At 37.6% G+C, this 15,475-nt stretch overlaps 1 protein-coding gene across 5 annotated transcripts in view; it reads left to right on the top strand.

The window, feature by feature from the left end:
* Nucleotides 1-15,475, top strand: part of LAMA2 (laminin subunit alpha 2) — a 531,319-nt gene that overhangs the window by 473,046 nt on the left and 42,798 nt on the right. For all 5 annotated transcript variants that reach the window (XM_046676887.1, XM_046676886.1, XM_046676884.1 and 2 more), the window contains 5 exons: nucleotides 615-748; nucleotides 2,880-3,039; nucleotides 5,832-5,956; nucleotides 11,360-11,522; nucleotides 12,213-12,357. In XM_046676887.1, coding sequence (XP_046532843.1) covers nucleotides 615-748; nucleotides 2,880-3,039; nucleotides 5,832-5,956; nucleotides 11,360-11,522; nucleotides 12,213-12,357 — 727 coding nt within the window. The remainder of the gene's footprint in view (nucleotides 1-614; nucleotides 749-2,879; nucleotides 3,040-5,831; nucleotides 5,957-11,359; nucleotides 11,523-12,212; nucleotides 12,358-15,475) is intronic.

Below are 15,475 nucleotides of genomic sequence, written 5' to 3'. Positions count from 1 at the left end.
CTAATGAACTTTCCTGTTAAATGAAAATGGCAAATTGTACTAATTTCATACCAATGAAAACTCTTATGATTCATGTTGAATTTATGACTCAAACTGAAATAAAAGAAGTTGTAGCCACAAAAGCTCACCCAAAATGTTCTAATTCCTTTCGTTTGAACCATTTGACTTTGCCGGCATGGAGACCTTCCAAAATGAGTACGACTTATCAACAGGCCACTCCATGTAAGTCAATACTTGCAATTCAGCTGAGAAGTTCCAGGTCACCTTGGTTAAAAAAATCAAAGCTGGACCCTCAAAAATGTCAGTGTCCTTGGTGAAGACAATAATGAATTTTTAATCCAAATATTTGCTTTTATCTCTACCATAAGTATCAGAGTAAGAAAAGACTTTGTCTCAAGATTAGACCTAACTAGAATTGGTTAAATTAACACGTATGCAACAGCAGTTTGGACAATGGAATATTACTTAGTCATACGCAATAACAGATCATATCATTTTAGAATTTTTATTGTGAGCTTTCTAATTATTTCACATATCTCTAAATGGTGCCTGTTGAAATCTCTGCTGCGTGCTTTCTTTCTGATATCTATTGTATTTGTGTTCCTCTGAACTAGATCGACTTTCTGGCTATAGAAATGCGTAAAGGAAAAGTCAGCTTCCTCTGGGATGTTGGATCCGGAGTTGGACGTGTAGAGTATCCAGATTTGACTATTGATGACTCATATTGGTACCGTATTGAGGCATCAAGGTAGCTAAATCAATAAAGATTAAAATAATTGACAGAACTTTGAAGTAGTTTCCTAGTTTATAGGAAAATTCCTACTTCCATTTCAAGAAGGTAGCTATGTATGTATGTAATTTTATGTATTGTATATTTATGTATAAATGTGTGTGAATGGGTATCTTTGGAGTACCTGTTATGAACTGACAAATCTTCAAGGTGTTGACCGGAGAGACCAGTCCACTTTGGACCCCTCATCTGGTTGTCCCATAGGAATTTTGAGGTTCAGTTGTTTTCAGTCATCTTGTCACACCTGAAGAAGTACTGAGACTCACCTTTATTCAGCACAAGTCAGAGTGTAAGAGATGCCACTGGTGCCTGTCTTTGGTGTGCACAGCTCCTGTTCTGGTCTGCATAGCATCCTTGCCTACAGGCACGTGCAGTATCTAAATGCTGGCAAGAATATATAACATGTCAGGTCCACACTACTGAAATGGGAACTAACAGAAAATTGATTAATTCTATCCTTTTTTTTTCTTTTTTTTTCTTTTTGAGAAAGATTAGCCCTGAGCTAACATCCACCACCAATCCTCCTCTTTTTGCTGAGGAAGATTGGCCCTGAGCTAACATCCATGCCCATTTCCCTCTGCTTTATATGTTGGACACCTGCCACAGCATGGCTTGATAAGTGGTGCATAGGTCCATGCCCAGGATCTGAACCTGCAAACCCCAGGCCGCTGAAGTGGAGCACGCGAACTTAATCGCTGTACCACTGGGCTGGCCCTGATTAATTCTGTCTTTGACATTTTGATTCAATTAACTTCTAGCAGTAAATAGATTACTTATAGAAAACATTTCTGTCCTCAATACTTTCCCCTCATTTTCTCTTCTATTTTTCCTAATTTTCAACTTCCTACTAAGCCCAAAGCAGCTAGCATTTAAGAGGTATGGTTAAGGGCCAAGGGAGAGAATTGAAGTTGACCAGAGATGGATAAAGAAGACTTGAGGATCTGGTAATCTTTGAATCCAGGTGACGGATACATAGAGTTCCGTTCTATGTTTGGATATGTTTAATTTTGTCCATAATAAATTGTTTAAAAGAAAACTTAATAAGAAGCAATATTTTCAGTTCCCTTTTAAGATCTTCAGTAAGTGTGTGTGTGTCTGTGAAAGAGAGACCGACAGACAGAATGTGCCTCCATGTGTGATGGTGAGGGAGGGATTACGCACCTTACTGGGTTTCAGAACATTTCTATTCACAAAGTACAGTTCTTCTAACAGAAGAGAGACATTCTGTGAAAGAAGAACCTTATTTGATAAATTCATTCTATTGTTTCCATGTATTTCAGTGAATACTGCACTCTCAAAGATAAAAAGATTACCAAAATGAGACAGCAGGGAGAGAAATATGACACTAAAGTTTTGTTGTGACTGCTTGTCTCAGAAGAGAGACCACATTTTCATATTTAACAATTCATGGAAATCAATCACTTAAGAAAATGAAATAAGATAGTAATAGCTTTCAAAATTCTATTAACTGAATTTAAAAGTGAAGTTCTATACAATTTGTATACACAACCCTGAAGACTAGATATTATACTATATACATTAAGATGGTATGTCAAACAATAAAAGACACACAATTCCAGGAAACTTCTTCAGCAAATTTGGATCCAAGACATCAGAGGGATTTTAGGAGAAATGATGCAGCTTAAAGCAGAAAGGTGGCTCATTGGGGTTCACTTGCTGAATTAAATTAGACAAAATGCTAAATGAAGTAATATAAACGTTTAAATAATGTGTGTTGGTAAATAGTACGTTGTTCCATAAAGCGATATGAAAAAGGCTTTCTATTTAATCAAGAGGAATTCCATCAGCCAACTGCTTCTGTGTCATTTCGTATCAATGGACACATGCAGAATCAGGGTATGTGGCTCACTGGTCCTGGTTGAATCTGACAGTAAACATCCATCAAAGATCTGACTCTGGGTTTTGATTTGCAATTTAATAAATCTGGAACTTTAGAAACTGAACACTCAGTTCTCTCTTAAATATTCCAAAATAAGTCTCTGCATTTATACCTTCTAAGTCTGAGGTTACTAGAAATGTGATACATATTTCATTTTCCTCCACTTTATTTCAACACATATGCTGGAAGAACTGGGAGAAATGGAACTATTTCTGTAAGAGCACTGGATGGACCCAAAGCCAGCATTGTGCCCAGCACACACCACGCAGTGTCTCCTCCGGGGTATACAATTCTAGATGTGGATGCAAATGCAATGCTCTTTGTTGGAGGCTTGACTGGGAAATTGAAGGTAATGTGTTCATCCCCATCCTGTTTATTTCACCTGTGTAGACCATTCCTGACGTGATTACTTTGGGGGAAGGCATGATAAAGCTCTGTTAAAACCTGACCACTTTTTACTTAATTAGTGTTTATGAAAACATGAATTCATTTTGAGTAAGAATTTTCTTCCTTGACTATTCAGTCTAGAAACCCAGTACTTTTAAGCCTATGTGTATTTACCTAAACAGTTGTTGTTTTTCCCTTATCTATGGCACAATTTTTTTATATTCTTGTTTTAGTTGTCTCAAGAACAAAGTGTTTTTTAAATATGCCCCATTTTTCTTAATCAATTTATGCTTTATTGATATGAGGTATTATAAAGTTCAAACTCACATCTAATTAAAAGATTTATGAATACCTTGGGAAATATCACAGAAGCCATAGCTTTCAAATCCTGCTCTGATTTTTAAAGTTATTTCGAGTTGTTCTTCTCCTCATTCTTATAGAGTAATGCTCTTAATATTCATAATTGCTTCATAACGGGTCCTTGTGCATTTCAAATTGCAAAGTGCCTGCATTTTAAAGAAGCTTGTGTTGATTAAATGGAATTAGGTGTTAGAAAATGACCTGTGGGTGAGATGTAAGCGCACAACCAAATATAACGGATAATCCTGGGCTTGTCAGAATCATCCCGGGATGAGATTAGTCAGAAAATGTGAAAAGCCAGAGTGACCCCCAATTTCTGAGAACTCAGCCTCCATATCGAGTGAGGCTGTTTTATTTGCTTGGTGCACGAGATGTGACTCTAAAGTATTGGAATTGATTCCACAACTGCACACTAAAATCATCCTCATTTCTCAGAACCGCGCATAAATATATATGGCACATAGTAATATACAGTCATATGGCGACTTTCTCGCCTACCCATAAAGATGAATACAGAAGTAGCACAGAGTGATACAAAAAACATGAATTCTGAAATCAAATCCAGGTCCGATTCCCTGCTCTATCACTTACTAAAATATGGCCTTACACAAGTCACTTAACCCCTTCGGCTTCAGTTTTCTCAACTAGACAAGGAAGATAAAAATATTTCCCTTGTTTGCATATCGTAGAATATAATAATAACTTTCATAACATTTATATAGTCCTTACTATGGACTAAGTAATGTTCTAACTTATTTAATTTTCATCAAAAGATAGCTAATATCTTCCTCATTTTATAGTCAAGGAATCTGAGTAAGAGAGGAGATAAATGACTTGACCAAGGTCACATAGCAATTAGTGGCGGAGCTGGGGTTTGAACACATGTTAATAGGCACAAGAGCCCACTCTTAATCACCGTGCCTTACCACCACAAGGAATAGTGAGATTATGTGCATAAAATTTATAACAAATGCCCGAGACATGGTAGTCACACCTTAAACTGCATCTTAAATAATTCTTATTCAGGTGTCATTAGGTATAAAGCAACTTCCTGATGCCAGTCTCCGGGAAAAAGACAGACAAATAAAATCTATAGAAAATCTTAATCATTTTGGCCAAGAGTTTCAAGGCCCCTGCCACACTAGACTATCAACCAAAAGCTGAAAACAAGTAACTAAATCAACATACTAATGAAAATTCAAAGGCGCAGGAAAAAATCCCAAGGATAGCTTTTTAGGATGCAAGAAGGAAAAGCAAAAAGCCAGTAGAATCCACAAGTAGGATAATCATCCTCTGGAAAATTAAGAGAGGCTCCAACTGATGAGCAAGAATCCCGAGGACTGTTCTGACTTGTGAATGCCAGCGAGTCTGATCAACACTGTCTCCATGGTAGTGCACCACTTGGTCACAGCCATAGGAAGGTGTACCTGTCAATAGTTTAACCTAAAATTATAAGTACAAATTTTTAACTACTCAGTGACCATTTGCTCTACATTTGTCCTAAAACCCAAACATGTCAATTCACTTTTCCTCCCAGATTATTCAGATAAATGTGGCTTAGCTTTGGCAAAGTCTTTCTCAAGTTATAGGCATCAGAATATGGTATCCATTTGTAATATGCCGGTTCCAAAAGAAACAGTTGTCTAAATTACAGCAAGGTTCCCTAGAGTGGACCAGGTCATGCCCCTCTTGTGACTGTGCTCTGGGTTAAGAGTTTTCCCTGTGAGAATGACACCAGGGTTGTCATTCAACAAATATTTATTGAGCCCCTATTAGATGTCAGGCTCTGATCTGTGTATCCCAGTGAACAACACTAATGTAGTTCTTCTCTTACAAATTTAAACTTTCCCTTCATTCTCTTGTGCTGGAAACATTCTTGGATGTAAAAGGAAGTAAAAAGGTGGGGACAGCACCAACAAGCATAATCTGCATTTCAGCTCTCTTTCCCCTTTGTGTAGGCAGTATCTACCCCTTCTCATGATCTCCGGAGAGAAATGTTCCTGGTGGTGTAGGAGCACTCATGTTTATTAAACAACTTCTTTGTGCCAGGCACCGGATGTAGGACCGAAAATAAATGATCTAATTTAATTCTCCTGATAACTCCGTGTTATAGACAAAAAAAATAGAATTTCAAAGAGGATCAGCAGCTCACCTAAGTCAGCAGCTAGGAAGTGTTGAAGTGTTTATTTACTAACGGCGATAAACTGGTATAGCACAAAATAACCAAGATCTGTGAGGATAGGATATGGTGAAAAGATGAATAGGTGCACAACCCAGAATATCAGAAAGAGTGGATGATAACTACTCCAGATTCTGCTGCTCATAACTCTCCTGGGTACTGTAAGATTTTTTGTGAAAGTTAAATTCTAACAAATATAATGTCTCTCTCTGCAGAAGGCTGATGCTGTGCGCGTCATTACATTCACTGGCTGTATGGGAGAAACATACTTTGACAGCAAACCTATAGGGTTGTGGAATTTCCGAGAAAAAGAAGGCGACTGCAAAGGATGTACCGTCAGGTTAGTTGAGAGGAGGACTCTCCCTCGGTCTGGCCTGTGCATCACAAAAGCTCTGGTTGTGTTGTACAATATTCTATTGCCATGAGGATGAGGCGGAAGAGGTTTGAAGTGGTTATGTTCAGAAGTGGATTGACCATGAAGCTAATGGGACTTCAGTTCCCTCCCGGATTTGTGTGGATACTTTCCAAGGTCCGGGGAGGCACCCCAGCAGTATTTTTACGTGGTCATGTGTTTTTGTAAAATTTGCAAAGGTACGGTGTTTTAACTTCAATCAGATAAGACTGCTATCTCTTCCCACTCCAACTTCCCTGCATGTCCAGTAGGTTTTCATGTCTCTGGCTATCTTGTACTCATAATTTCTTTTTTCTTAAAGAGAGCTCTCGCTAAACTGCTTAAGCTTCAGGCCTCACAGAGCCTGGCTGGACTCCCTCTGCTTGTGTTCACAACAAAATACAGAACCTGGGTATGGTGTTATCTCCTACAGGATTTTCCAAATGACACGTAGGGTCGTGTAAGTGTTTCAAGTGGAAATCCATGGGTCTTGAAGATTCTGCTCAGGTGGAGAAGGAGAAGAAGGAACCAAAATAGACCAGGGGAAAGTGCAGTAACACTAATCATCAATTATGAGATAGAGGTTAGAATGTTGGAATTTAAAAATATTAATTTTTTTAATTTAATTAATTAAAATTAATTAAAAATAACAAGCATACAAAGCACATATAGAGAATAAATATGCCTACATAAACCTGAATAGAGGACAGAAAACAATTAGGTAGAAGTGGAGGATTTCTCTGCAAAAAAAACTTAGAGCCCACTAATCAGCTGAGCCCACAACTCTTTTAATTATATTAAATTGAAGCTATGAAATTTAAATTAAAATACCTGGAAGCTTAAAATACATAGGTAGCAACTCTAAAATTATTAGGAGCCATGGAGTTTGTATTTTTTATTTCCAATATAAAGGGCACACGCGCATTGCCAGGACCCAAACTCCCCACAAATGCAGCAGAGTACACTTCACATTTTCTTCTCAACATCTCTAGAGTTTCATAGAAGAAAGTAGCCCCAAAATATTCTCTCTGCAAATTTCAACTTCCAACTCTTTATTTATTTTTCTCATCATGGACTTAACACGGTGTTGAAGACAGTTTGAAAGCCTGATCCGTTCATGGTTTAAAGTGGTTTTATCAGTAATCTTCATTAAATCTAATAGGAAACATTATCTATAAAATTCTTTCAATACAACAAAGACAATGAGGTCCACGTTAATATTCTGCTACTCACACATCAAAACCAGCTTCTTCCTAAACATTTCTTTGGTAAATTTATAAGTAGAATTTTCAAAAGCCTATTGTCAATGAAACATCTAAAGCATTTAAATGTCTATTCAGTAGTGCATATCACGTATTAAGACTATAACATCACAGGGGACCGGCCTGGTGGCGTAGTGGTTGAGTTTGTGTGCTCTGCTTTGGTGGCCCAGGGTTCTCAGGTTTGGATCCTGGGTGCAGAACTAAACACCACTCATCAAACTATGCTATGGTGGCATCCCACGTACAAAATAGAGGAAGATTGGCACAGATGTTAGCTCAGGGACAATCTTCTTCACCAAAAAAAATTTTTAAAAAGCTATAACATCATTAATTATCAATTCTGCAAAGATCTTGTGCCTTTATGTGAATTAATATAATTATAATAGTATTCCTATGTATATGTAGGATGTTCTTCAGATTACAAATATTCACCCTTACAACTTCCTGATACTAGGATGAAAAAGTCCGGTCTAAGCCATCAAGAAACTTGGAGGGAGGAAAAGACAAATACTAAAATAGTCAAATACCAGGGATAATAAAAATCCCCTTAAAAAGGTACACTCAGAGTATACCATGATTATTCATGTAGGGTTAGGGACATCAAAATCTGCTTCGTGAAGGAGGTGACATTTGAGGTGGGCTTTGGCATAGAGTGAGAGTCCAAAAGAGGAGCTGGCAGATAGAATGTGGAGCGCATCCTAATCCCAAGGACAAGACAGAGCAAAGGTAGAAAGACTGGAAAGCCAGAATGTTTTTAGAAAAGAGCAAGTAAAATCTTCTCTGCTATGCCACTTGCTTCATAAATGTGAATTCGCTCGGACAGGATTGGCAAATGGCAGAGTGATGCGGAAGTCGCATAGGTTCCTACACAGTTCTTCCTAGCATATTAATATTTTGCATCAAGTAGAAACAGCTGATTGCAAAGTCTACCAACACAGCTGAAGATACCAAGCTCAAGAGTACGGCTCCACAACACAGCCTGCACATGGTGCCCATTCCCCTGTGAACTTGCCCTTGGCTTGGCCAACCCCTCTATCTTGGAGGTGTTCATTGCCATTTCTCCTCCATCGTTGTGCATTTTGCCCACATCTGTCACTCAGCAGCATCAATCCTTACTTACCCTCCTTGCTATCAAATTACCTTCACCTATTTCTTTTAAGGTAAATTTCTATAGTTACTAAAATAATTCTTTATTTTCAAATTTTTTAACATACCTTTTTGAATTATGCTATTACTTTGATCAAAATTGTTATTGTTTTTGTGAGTGCTCTGATTACAATGTTGCGTAAGTTTTGAGTGACCTGCCCCAACACCATTTTCCCCAAAGCCTTGGAATTTGATGTAATAATTTTTACACAACTCCTCATGTTTGTTTGTTTGTTTTCTTTGCAGGAGAAGATGTATTACACTTTATTATAAAGACCAATTGTTCCAGTTTTAGAGTAGAAGTGATTATATGGGGAGATATAAAAGTTGAGGCTACAAGATGTAGATTGAGAAAATTTTATATATCTTAGAATGTCAATTTTAGAAATTTGCATTTATTCAGTAATCAGTAGAAAGGATATAATTGTTGATATGCTTTAGAAAGAGTTATCTGTCAGGGGTATAAAAAAGAAGTGTACCTTATTTTTCTTAAACTTCTGAAAATCACATTAAGGTTAAAATAGAAAAAAAATTGCTACAAGTAAAAAGTAAAAAGTATACTGAACAGTGACACTGAAATGCTGATGAAATGTGAATATGCTAAACCTCAGTGTACATCTAGTGCTGCAGCTGCAAGTTACATGTGGAAGAACGGGCTGCTCTTCCCAAATAGCAAAATTAATCCTTACTAACTTGACCAACATCAAGTTTAAAAGAGAAACAAGAGGCAGGTTAAGAAGGTTAGCATTTATTGGTTATAAAAGAATAGTTACTTCTCCTGGGAAATGTATTCAAAACAAATCAGAAAACTCTAGTATAATGTTAGATGTTGAAATACTATAGACCAAGCCTGGAATGACTCGTTTTTCGCCTCATCTCAAAATCACCAATTTAAAGCTAGACATCCATTTGGGCTAATGAATTAAGTGAAATAGGCTAATCTACTTCATGGTCCCAGAACATAACTCTTGCCCGTAGATTCGCCTTTTGCTTGAATAGGAGCATCTCCTATAGGGTTGGAGAAGGAATGGGCCTTAGAAACCATTCATTGATCTAACCCGTTCATCTCGTGGTCGGCAAACTGAGACCTGAGGTGTTAAGTGAGTTGTAGCAGGACCTTAGTGAGATTCCATCAGACTCCAGGGTACCTGCCATTTAATCTGCTATTTTTTCTACTATATGTTGAGGTAATTAATAGATTAATGACATAAGGACATCAGGGTATAAATATCGCAGAGTTTTATACAAGAAAAATAAAATGTCATATGTATTTTTCTTCCAATACTGATCCTGACATTGAGGTTTTAAGTTTTTTTGTTTGTTTGTTTGTTTTAAGTTATAAGGGACAATGTGTAGAGCCAAAGCATCCAGAAAACTGTCAACAGTGACTCCCAGGGCCCTTTCTGGGATTGTCGTTGGGTACCACGGCAGTGCATAATGTGAAGTTCTAATATTTGAGGACTTTAGGGAACTTCCGCTTAGTAGACTCTATACAGCGTTCTCTAATCTTGAATGCGATGCTCCAGACTATACATTTGTTGCAATGATGAAGGAAGCCCAAACAATAGCCGATGTGCTCACTATCAGTTACAGTGTTAATAGGTTATTTGGTTCCTCAAACTTTCAGGTAGCACTTTTCATGAATACTAAAAATCACCCTTTAAGTTTACATTACAAAAAACAATTTGTGACATCATCTGATCTTATTCCAAATTAGATATAACTTAAAATTACGAAGATCCGACCATGAAAGACAGAGAATAAGACTCTTCTTTTCCTTTTGTCTTCAGAGATTTATTTCTCTCTGGTCCAAGAACAGAGAGAGAGCCAACTTGTCTAAAATGTACATTTCTTCCTCCACAAGCCCATTAATGTGTGTACACTCTTATTTTTCTCATTAGCCAAGATTTCATGCAAATAGTAACCTACGCTCTTGTTATTTTACCAAGACATTTCTATAATATTTCTCAATATCTCCTCTCTACCCTCAAGTTAATACAACACTCTAACTTCAGAGATTCAAATATGCAGGTGTTTACAGCTTAAAAAATATCTCCACAATTGAGACCTACTCTGTAACAACACCAATTAGATAGATGAATAGCGAGATAGATAAACGATAGAAAACTTTGCATTTGGAAAAGAAATCTTTTTAAATGTTATGTTTACAAGACATATGTAAGATATTCATTAATTATTCAACAAATATAGATTGAACATATATGCCCTGTGAGGCAATTTGCTATACTAAAATCTCCTTCATTCCACAAACATTTACCAGATTCTGCTCTGAGCCAAGAACCAGGCTAGATGCCGAGTTTGTGCCTGCCATAGAGCCTGGCCCATTATCTCTAGCTGGTCTCCTAGAGTTTACATTCCAGTGAAGAAGACAGATCAACAAACATGCGAATAGCTAGAGGAATCCTTTATTGTCTGAATCTAATCTGTCCCAGAAAAACCTATTGGATAGCAAGCATTCAGAGAGTAGAAACTTATATTCCATTATGGTTTTTTTTCTTGCAACTCTAAGTTTGTACATTTTGATCATCTTCATCCTTCCCACCCAACCCCTGTCCCCTGTTATGTTACATATATGGGAAATGTAATAATGCATTCTCAACCTCTCCAAAATCCCCACCAGTTCACACCACTAAGACACACTTAAACACCAATATAACTATCCACCAATTTAGCAAAACATAAAGCATTTAAAACATCAATGACCTAGTTGTTAAACAGCTAATGAAGTCCAGATGAGAGATGGTGTTACCTGGTCTAGGAGGGTGGCAGTGGAATTGGAGAGAGGTAGAAGGATGGAAGATGTACTTGGGATGGTTCTTGCCCTACAACGGTTTACAATCCAGTCTCAGAAGACAATCTGATGTACTGAATACAGATAAACCAAGTAGACATTGTCTGATTCATGTGAAATGTCTCTCTCCAGTCCTCAGGTGGAAGACAGTGAGGGAACGATTCAGTTTGATGGGGAAGGCTATGCACTGGTCAGTCGCCCCATTCGCTGGTACCCCAACATCTCCACTGTCATGTTCAAGTTCAGGACGTTTTCTTCAAGTGCTCTCCTGATGTACCTTGCCACACGAGACCTGGTAAAGATATGCACAGCTGATCTTCCATAATTGAAAAAGTGTTTGCTTCTTTTCCATAAGATTCCAATACAGTTATCAGTTGTTAAATTATCAATTGTTGTTCAAAGGAGTCTGAGATGGCTGTGTGATAGCCAAGAGTAGGTGATGCAGATAGTGTTTATATATTTTCACTGATAACTTTAATTATAGATACAATTTCATTATTATTTATTTTCAATGTAACTCTCCATATAATCCTTTAAGAGAAGCACACAGTAAAGATTCCCTCAGTATGGAATCATGCAGCAGCAAAGTTACTTTCCTAGTATTCTTCTAGAGACCTAAGTAGAAAGGTGATTCTAAATATCCTCATTTTTTTTCCAGATCAATATTTCTTCATATATTCTTTCATGGGACATACCTTTTAGTTTGCTTAATATGTTTTCAAAGGAACCCATTTTTTACTCTTTTCACAAAAGGATACGTTCTAGTAATTTGGTTGTGACCATTTGCACCATAATATCACACCCACAGACATTCACAAAATAGCAACACCAATTCTGTTCCAAAATGGATTTCAATTACAGAGCAACACATCCAGTAATTTAAGGCCTTACTATACAAGGCCCTACTATAAAGCCCACAAGAAAGTGAATACCTGACTATTTCTCTGTGTCTCTGATCACTGGTGTATTTTTGCTCTATTAATAGAAAGATTTCATGAGTGTGGAGCTCACTGATGGGCACATAAAAGTCAGCTATGATCTGGGTTCAGGAATGGCTTCTGTTGTCAGCAATCAAAACCATAATGACGGGAAGTGGAAATCATTCACCCTGTCAAGAATTCAAAAACAAGGTGAGTTTCTGTAGTAATAACGCACTCTGAGCCTTAATCACGCTATCCGAAGTGCCCGCGCACCTAATCATGAGGAAGACTCTATCATTTTAGGTACTCACAAATTCTGGGAAAAATTGATACAGTCATTTCTTTGGCTTAGATTATAGGCGGTTTGGGTTAGACGTGACTGATTGAAGAGCCAAATGGTCTGTCATTTTCGTTTGAAACTGAGAGCTTAATTTGAAAGCGTAAAACTGTCTTATAACTTGTAAAATTATATCCTGTAGTAGGTTTGAAAAGGCTGTGTGCTTTTCTTTTCTTCTTATTTTCCAAGATGCTTGCTTTGGAACGGCCCACAAGTGGAATTTGTCGAGGTCGTACAGCACAGCTACCACTTCTTTGCTTTTTAAAAATGCCCGAAATTTGTATGTGTGCAAGTATATAATTGGTAAATAATAATGTAACATTTCTATGGTTCCAGGACACTTAAGAACACTTTTAAAAACATCATTTCGTTTGCTCATATAAGGAGGTATTTTGTTCTGGTGTTAGAGAAAAGGCAAGATACACTCAAACTTACATGTGGTCACAGACGTGTATATATATAAGATCTCACACTCAAGACAGAAATGCAAATCTATTAGGTCCTAATGTGCTAGGATTGATATTTAAGTATAATTTCTCTAATTCTGTGTACTATAGCGTTACCAATATCTGTAAATGAATCTTTGATACTTCTGTTTGTATAATTAGACTGAAGTCCTTTTGACCCTGCCATCGTGACATTTCATGAAAGTTTAACTTGGCATCACTCTTCATTCCTGCGTTGAATAGTTATTTGCTAAGCACCTTCTAAGTACTATGCAGGAACTGAATGAAGTCTATGATAAGCCCTTGGCTCCAAGGATCTTGCAGTCTAATGGGAGAGACAGACACATGAATCAGCAGTTAGAGGATAGAAAGCTAATGGCTGTGTAGAGATCCGCAGAGCAGGCCAGGAATCCCAGAAGAGAGAGACGTTGAAGTCGGGGAGGTCAGCTCCCAGGGGAGTGCGCTGAGGCCCAGCAAGAGTTGAGGAGTTTGCCGGATGAAAAGCACCTTTGGACATTTCAGAGAGCTAAAAGTGGTGTGGAAGCCTGGAGGCCTCAGGGAGCACCATTCATCATAACACAGACTTTTCCAACTGCTTTCCCTTGGAACATGAGACCCTGGAGAAGCTTCTCAGTTTGGACAAAAACTGGTTTTAAGCTTGTATAAATTGGAGCCCTGCTGTCTACATTGTTCCCACATAAGAGAGGCACCATGCACATTTGCCTGTTAGAGACTGCAGAATAGTTAAAAAGGATGTTTAACTCAGTTTGACCAAATATTTCTCAAACTTCTTTGATCCCCAGAATCCTTCCATTTCTACAATCCTGCATTCTGCGGAACACACTTCGGGAAATGTTTCATTAACTACGAGTAAATCCATAGGCCGACACGAAGAATGTTAGCAGAAAATGATCAGAGGAGGCTAGAAAGATGAGAGAACCAGTTTGTAAAGGGCCTTGAGAGCTAAGCTAATGAGTTTCAACTTTATCCTGAAAACTATGGGGAACTGCTAAGAGTTTTAATCAGGGGTGTGACACCATCAGATATGTGCTTGAATCAAGTTCTTTAGCAGCAACTTGAAGGGTAGATTGGTGGCAATTTCAGATGCTACTGCAGTCTGCCGTGAATGCGGTGAAGAGTAAGGAGAATGACACCATGAGAATGGGGAGGAAAGAATGAAGCTGAAAGATGTTAAGCATTTTTAAATTGAGGAGCTTTATGATATACTCGGTGTGGAAGCTACGTTCTAAGAAAGGGGGGGTGAGTAATGATTCCCTTTTTTTGCTTAAATAACAAGAATATGTCAGTACCATTTACCAAGCTATTGGATACAAGAAAAAGAATAGATTTTCTAGAAAAGATGCTGAGCTCTAATTTGGACATGTTGTATTAAAGGTACACTTGGTGTCATGAGCAGCCTGGGGAAACTGGGTAATTGACAGGCAATTAGTTAGGTGTTATCTGAAGGTTAGCAGAGCTCCAGGAGAGGGAGGGATAGCTGGGAATCATCAACATGTTGTAAACAGTTGTAACTGAAGAGGGATGACAAAAACCATGCAGCCATATCTAGAATAAGATGTTCCAAAGCCCTGAAGCAAACAGCAGTATTGAAGTGGGATAGCAAAGAAAGACCTCACAAAGAGGCCTGTAAAGAAATACTCAGAGAAAGGAGAAATAAGGAAGATAGATTTTCACAAGACCAAACTGGAGGCAGAGTGACCAATTAGGTCCAATGATAGTCCAGGCAGGAGACGAATGATGGCTTGAAATAAGATTTGCAGTAGGATTTGACACTAGGGAAATGTAAAATCCACAATGTGATACCATTATACAATTATTAGAATGTCTAAAATTAAAATGACTGAACATACCCAGGGCTGGCAAGGATATGAAGCAACTAGAACTCTTATACACTGCTGATGAGGATGTAAAATGGAAGACCACGTTGGAAAACAGGTTGGCAGTATCTTAGAAGGTTACGTATACACCTACAAAATGAACCATTCCACTCCTAAGTGTTCACTCAAGACCCATGAAAACATATAACTATATGAAGTCTTAAACCACAATGTTCATGTCACCTTTATTTGTGATACTCAAAAAGCAAAAAACAACTCAACATCCATCAACAGGTGAATGGATATACAAACTGTTGTATATGCACACAATGGAATATTACTTAGCAATAAAAAATGATTATTAATATGGACACAAAATGGATAAATATGAAAATAATTATTCTGAGAAAGAAATTAGACAAAAAGAGTACATTTATGTAAAATCATATAGAAAACACAAACTCCAGTAAAGAAAGGAGATAGAGGCTACTTATGGATGGAGTTATTTATTGAGAGACAGGAAGCATGACAAAGAGGCATAAGGAAACTTTTGGGGTGATGGATATGCTCATTTTCTTGATTGTAGTGATAGTTTCATGGATGTATACATATCTCAAAATTTGTAAAACTGTACACTTTAAACATGGACAAATTATACCATGTCAGTTATACTTCGATAAAACTGCTTTTAAAAATAGGACAGATAT

This window comes from Equus quagga, chromosome 11 (assembly GCF_021613505.1).
Source record: "Equus quagga isolate Etosha38 chromosome 11, UCLA_HA_Equagga_1.0, whole genome shotgun sequence".
Taxonomy (NCBI): domain Eukaryota; kingdom Metazoa; phylum Chordata; class Mammalia; order Perissodactyla; family Equidae; genus Equus; species Equus quagga.
The sequence above is the reverse complement of the archived record's forward strand: the minus strand, read 5'-3'. Positions and strand labels throughout refer to the sequence as shown.